Here is a 6,647-nt window from a genome sequence, read left to right as displayed (position 1 = left end):
CCAATGTTTTATATAGACTGCAGCTTTAAGTAGTTTCACTTTCATTTCAGAAAAAGCCTCTCTGCCGTGAAATTGCATCAGGGTCTTCACTCCTGGCTTTCACCATTATCATCTGAATGCAAGTAGGAAGTGGAAACATTTTGTCAGTCCACCCAAACACAGTACAAATCTCACCTGGGAGTTTTTTTCCCAAACTCAAAGATGAAAAACTATTAATTAAATGTGTTTTGTCTTAAGCTCAAATGGAAACCTCTTTCTTACAATTTAAATGTCTTTCATGTGCTTTTAACCCAAACATATTTTCAATAGAAAAGTAGGAACAAAAGAGCTTTTTGCAGACATGCACTGTACTCCAGGTAAACACAACTGTCCAAGTGAGAGTTTCTCCTGCCAGGCCCTGAGTAAAAACTCAGGCTAATGATGACGTTTCTGATACGCGTCAGATGTATAACTGAAAAAAATAAACAAACAGACAAAAAGAATACATATATCTCAGGATGAAAAAGCGGTGGCATACATATAGAAGACACAATTGAGGCTGTGGCTGAGGGGTAGAGCGGTCGTCCTCCAACCTAAAGGTCGGCAGTTCCCCATCTGCATGCTGAGGTGTCCTTGGGCAAGATGCTGAACCCCGATTTGCCCCTCATGGAACAGAAAGTACTGCTAATAGATGCACTGTATGAATGTGTGTTTGAATGGGTGTATGTAAAACTGTACTCTAAAGAGCTTTGAGTGGTCATCAAGACTAGAAAAGCTCTATATAAATTATTACAATTAAAGGTGTTAAGAGAGCTTTTGGGGGTGAGGGCCAACGATGTGCTGTGAACAAAAACACATGATCTCCTCAGCAGAAGTATGCTCTACCCAGACTCCCACCCCTTGCCTGAATGTTCCCAAGATTTCAGTGTTGTTGTGAACGCGTCTGGAGAATCTCCTGCTGCGTTCTTCATATGTGAAAACTTAGGAGAAACTCTGGACCCCATTCTGGAGATCATGTCTAAAACCTGCTTGTGATGCCTGTAAACAATCTTTATGGAGTGGAGAGACATCGATTGGAGAGACAAATTAATTTAAAACTTCAAACATCATAGCTTTTTTAAAAAAGGAAACAGAGCAGGTAGATTGAGTTTGCAGGTTGTTTATTCCATCCGTCTATAAAGCACACATGCAGATGAGATACTATTTTTCCATATTCATCTTGATATGCAAATGACATGTGACAGCATCGGAGTACTTTGTTCGTATTGCAATATAAAGACAGGAATGGTTTCAAAGCCCAACAACTGGCCAGATATGTGTGTGTGTGTGTGTGTGTGTGTGTGTGTGTGTGTGTGTGTGTGTGTGTGTGTGTGTGCGTGTGTGTGTGTGTGAGAGAGAGACCTTCCTCTCTTAGACCTCTTTCAGCAGAAGGCCATAAGGACGGATGGCCCTCTCTACCATCTCCTGCTCTTCTGCTTCTGATGTTCCCTTTGGGATGGGGACCAGCCAGTAGAGGTCGTTTTTGTACTTCTTTCTGTACTCAGGGTTGATTCGATTCTGCAGAACCACTTTGTACGTCTTGCCATTCTTGCAGGAGGTGAACGTTTTGGCGTAGCGGTTCGCCTCACTTATGTCCGGTGTGGAGTAAATCCCCCTGCCATAGACCTGCCCTGGTCCTGGCTGTTAAATAGAAGTATGAATTAGAATTTATTAACATTCATGGAATTTGTACAATAACATTTATAACAATAATTTTAACAATTACGACAATGATTGTATTGCAGTAGCATCATTGAAATACAGTGTGTCATTCTCTAAGCAACGTTGACAGTAATCACATCATGGTCTTTTTCTTCTTGCTCTCTGGCCTTCAATGTTATGGTTTGCATTGAGTTTTTAGCTTTCAAATTATATTTGTTACTCTTAAATAAAAAAGGTAAATAAAGAGAGGAGATCATTTTACATTTTGTGGTTTGAAATCTGTCATCAGAGGGAGGCTTCAGTCAGGACATGTTGAAATTAAATGTAAAACTCAAAAGCAGTGTGTATGTCTTTTAAACTTAATTTGCTCTGAGCATGAATTTTTTATTTGCCTCCTATTAAACTGAGTTGAGGCAGAAATATCAGAGCTGGTTTGATTTACTGGACATTTAAATCAAAAGTTCCATATGCTGAAATGTAAAGTGTACTCATTCATGCAGTTACTGGGATACATAATGTGAATGTGTGATTCTACAGCATTCGCACTGATAACAATGGATATGTAATCAAACCTCGTAGTGATCTCCGATGATGCCGCCGGCACCTTTCTTTGATGTCCCGTGGTAAGACACAGGCCACTCCCCTGGGCTTGACTGGGTGCCACGGTACGTGGTTCCCAGCCAGGTATTTCCACAATACTTGTCCAGCACCTGTGACAAAGTGTTGACATCACATGCTTTGGATGGTTTCTGATGAAGCAGAGACATGTGTTGCCTCTGTGTCTCTGTGTTTGCTTTGTGTTTTTGTGAGCAGGATTACATAAAAAGTGAAGGACAGATTTGGACCAAACTTGTTGGAGGATTGGGACATTGGGCCACAGAAGAACAAATTCAATCACTTTCCTTAAAGGAGACAGTTTGGTAGTTTTGGTTTCCACCCATCACTTTTCTCTTCCCCATTTTTCTCCTCTCACCCCAACCCCCCAAGAGACTGGTTCTGCTTGAGGTTTCTCTTTCAGTTAATGAGGGAGTTTTTTCTCTCTACAGTTGCCAAAGGAAATGTTGGGTTTCTCTATCATTTTTAAGGTCCCAACCTTACAATGTAAAGTGCCTGGAGATAATGTTCTGTATGTTGTGATTTACCGCCATACAAATAAAATTGAATCAAATGAATCCACTGAGCACCCCTCGCTCTGCAGCAGACATCCAGAGATTAGCAGGTGAACATAGCGGAGGCTTTTAGCAGCTGAAGAGTTATAAAGAATTCTTCTCTCCAATAGATTTGTTATATTATTGATTATTTCTATGTATTGTTGCTCTTTAGCAGCAGGGATGTTTAAATGGTATTTTATGTAGAGCAGTTTCACAAAAAAACTGGAAGGAGGTTCTGAAATTACAAGTCAACTTTAACAAAGACATACCCACCTTGAGTCCAAATCGGTACCAACCGCATGGACGCTCGTACTTCTCTCCACCTCTCCAATAGGTCTCGGTCTCAGTCAGCTTGGTGAAATCATAGTTATACCGTGGGGCAAAGAATTCTTCCTCATCCATAATGAGATTCTTCTTGATATCAACAACCTTCTCGTCCAGTGCGGGAGAGGAAGCTCCACCACTTCCGTCCAGGATGGACTTGATGCTGTAGAAGCAGGATCTTGACACTTGGCTGTAGTGGGAAGGAAAGAGCTGTACATTAGAAAAATGCATTCACTAACTTCACAGAATAAAATCTGATCTCATGATTTAGGGTAAGAAAAGCTCCACTAATTACCAGTGTTCATCTCCATCAATGAGAGTAGGGATGAGAAGCTTGATGGACAGATTCTGCCGTGGTCCCGCTTGAAGGTTCGTTCTGGACAAACCAGCTGGTGATGCTTGTTCCTGGACCGACGACACGTTGCCAGTGCAGAGTGCTCCCAGAGCCTCCAGTGCAATGCTTCTATCAACCATGTTTACAGTGAGCTCTCGTCCTACAGAAGTAATGAAGCGTCTTTTCTGGAAGGAAACTGAGGGTTCTGAGCTCCTGTCCTCTGGCTGTGTGGAATAAGGAAACCCAGTGATCTGAACGAGGACCTAGAGCTCATATTTATATGCAAACACTTTGTCATACACACAGGTCCGGATTTGGGTGTGGCAAAGATGAAAAGTTAAGAACCTGTTTTTCTTATCACAGTTACAGGAACAGTGTGATGAAATCTTCCTGAGAAATGGGGACAGACACAAACGTGTTCATACACATATTATGAGGACAGTGGATTAGTCATCTGCTTTAAGCATTAAATAAAATGGGGCTAAAACTTTTCACTGTTGGGCTACAAGTGCATATTTATCATGTAGTAAATACATGTAGTAAATAAAAAAGCTAAGTATTATCAATAATGTCATATCAGATCCGTCTGGAATTTTACATTCATGCATTAGACGAAATTGAAAATTGTCCAAAAAAAGCTAGATTTAATTTGCTACATTTTGAAATGACAAACTATATCACAAACTGTTGGCTGGCAATAGCATGTTGATAGTTATTGGAATAGAAATATACAATAAGAGGTCACTTTGTTTTTAATTAGAGGTAGTAATAGTTAAAGGTTCTGGTATTTTCTCTCTTTCTTCATACTTGTCTGGAAGCACAGACACTTACTGACAGTGGAGTTCTCCAAGGAAGAATCTTTGGCTATATTCTTTTTTAAGATACAAGCCCACACGCCAACATTAACCAACAACACAGTGTTCTGCAGACGATAAAAAGACCACAAATGTATTTGTCTTCCCAAGTGTTCTTATAACTCAAAACTAAATAAAAAGGGAAGTTTGGTGCTGCTTGATTGGATTTAAGGGAACTGTTGGTCCTTGGTGGACGATTGTGCCCTACTGAGTGCCATTCTAGTTCTGAAGTGCAAGCGACTGTTTTTCTACAAGCAACTATGTTATACTCTTATTTCTACTTTCTAATTTAAGAAAACAATTGTAGTCGTTTTAAACAGCCGGTTTCAGTTAGGTTATGAGAGAGCTCAGAAACTGTCAATTATCAGGTTTCAATGTTGGTGGACAGCACAGAGACAGGAACATCAGTATACAGTAGTGACAAGAACAACATTTATTCAAACATTAATAAGAGCAGCGAGACAGAGACGATGAAAAGTACAGTCAGGTGCAGAAAAACATCAGCATCCTCTGAATATTTTCATAATTTAAAACATTGTACTCAGAATTCAGTAAAGATTTCACTGATTCAAAACTCTGTTGTCTTAACTGGATCATCAACAGAGTTTCTGGAGACAGAAACCTGTTGAGTCCAGTTTACTGCAGAGGCCAGCAGGTCCACGTGTTCAGGAGGATGTGGATCAGAAGGAGAGGTTGATGAGCGGAGCGTTGTTCTCCTTCTTGTCTTCTGGACTCCACCTGATGAGCGGAGAGCTCAGGTCGATCAGCTGCTTTAACGAAACAACACATTTTTGGTTGAGCTTTTTGAAAACACATCTTAAAATTTACTTTTTAATCATGATTTTGTACTTCATCTCCTCTAAATAAAACAGAATAAAATCTGATCTCATGATTTAGGGTAAGAAAAGCTCCACTAATTACGAGTGTTCATCTCCATCAATGACAGTAGGGATGAGAAGCTTGATGGACAGATTCTGCCGTGGTCCCACTTGAAGGTTCTCTCTGGACAAACCAGCTGGTGATGCTTGTTTCTGGACAGACGTCACGTTGCCAGTGCAGAGTGCTCCCAGAGCCTCCAGTGCAATGCTTCTATCAACCATGTTTACAGTGAGCTCTTGTCCTTCAGAAGTAATGAAGCGTCTTTTCTGGAAGGAAACTGAGGGTTCTGAACTCCTGTCCTCTGGCTGCGTGGAATAAGGAAACACAGTGATCTGAACGAGGACCGAGAGCTCATATTTATATGCAAACACTTTGTCATACACACAGGTCAGGATTTGGGTGTGGCAAAGTTGAAAAGTTAAGAACCTGTTTTTCTTATCACAGTTACAGGAACAGTGTGATGAAATCTTCCAGAGAAATGGGGACAGACACACGTGTTCATACACATTATGAGGACAGTGGATTAGTCATCTGCTCTAAGCATTAAATAAAATGGGGCTAAAACTTTTCATGTTGGGCTACAAGTGCATATTTATCATGTAGTCAATACATGTAGTAAATAAAAAAGCTCAGTATTATCAATAATGTCATATCAGATCCATCTGGAATTTTACATTCATGTATTAGACAAAATTGAAAATTGTCCAAAAAAAGCTAGATTTTATTTGCTACATTTTTAAATGACAAACTATATCACAAACTGTTGGCTGGCAATAGCATGTTGATAGTTATTGGAATAGAAATATACAATAAGAGGTCACTTTGTTTTTAATGAGTGGTAGTAATAGTTAAAGGTTCTGGTATTTTCTCTCTTGCTTCATACTTGTCTGGAAGCACAGACACTTACTGACAGTGGAGTTCTCCAAGGAAGAATCTTTGGCTATATTCTTTTTTAAGATACAAGCCCACACGCCAACATTAACCAACAACACAGTGTTCTGCAGATGATAAAAAGACCACAAATGTATTTGTCTTCCCAAGTGTTCTTATATCTCAAAACTAAATAAAAAGGGAAGTTTGGTGCTGCTTGATTGGATTTAAGGGAACTGTTGGGCCTTGGTGGACGACTGTGCCCTACTAAGTGCCATTCTAGTGCTGAAGTGCAAGCGACTGTTTTTCTACAAGCAACTATGTTATACTCGTATTTCTACTTTCTAATTTAAGAAAACAATTGTAGTCGTTTTAAACAGACGGTTTCAGTTAGGTTATGAGAGAGCTCAGAAACTGTCAATTATCAGGTTTCAATGTTGGTGGACAGCACAGAGACAGGAACATCAGTATACAGTAGTGACAAGAACAACATTTATTCAAACATTAATAAGAGCAGCGAGACAGAGACGATGAAAAGTACAGTCAGGTGCAGAA

General features: G+C 39.9%; 1 protein-coding gene across 3 annotated transcripts; it reads right to left on the bottom strand.

Annotated features, from left to right (window-relative positions):
* Positions 1-1,125: 1,125 nt before the first annotated feature.
* Positions 1,126-5,537, bottom strand: LOC117763010. Of its 3 annotated transcripts, none has more exons than XM_034587829.1 (5): positions 5,265-5,537; positions 3,105-3,345; positions 2,253-2,390; positions 1,365-1,659; positions 1,126-1,295 (listed from the first exon to the last, which is right to left on the bottom strand). In XM_034587829.1, the coding sequence occupies exons 1-4, from the start codon at positions 5,441-5,443 to the stop codon at positions 1,390-1,392; spliced, it is 828 nt and encodes a 275-aa protein (XP_034443720.1). In that variant the 5' UTR covers positions 5,444-5,537; the 3' UTR covers positions 1,126-1,295; positions 1,365-1,389. The 3 variants fall into 3 exon arrangements, with proteins under 3 accessions (XP_034443720.1, XP_034443723.1, XP_034443722.1); XM_034587832.1 differs by lacking the exon at positions 1,126-1,295 and adding an exon at positions 3,451-3,563 and having other exon boundaries at positions 1,296-1,659; positions 5,390-5,537; XM_034587831.1 differs by lacking the exons at positions 1,126-1,295; positions 5,265-5,537 and adding an exon at positions 3,451-3,746 and having other exon boundaries at positions 1,296-1,659.
* Positions 5,538-6,647: the final 1,110 nt, after the last annotated feature.

This window comes from Hippoglossus hippoglossus, chromosome 6, assembly GCF_009819705.1.
Source record: "Hippoglossus hippoglossus isolate fHipHip1 chromosome 6, fHipHip1.pri, whole genome shotgun sequence".
Lineage (NCBI taxonomy): Eukaryota > Metazoa > Chordata > Actinopteri > Pleuronectiformes > Pleuronectidae > Hippoglossus > Hippoglossus hippoglossus.
This window is presented reverse-complemented; position numbering and strand designations above follow the sequence as displayed.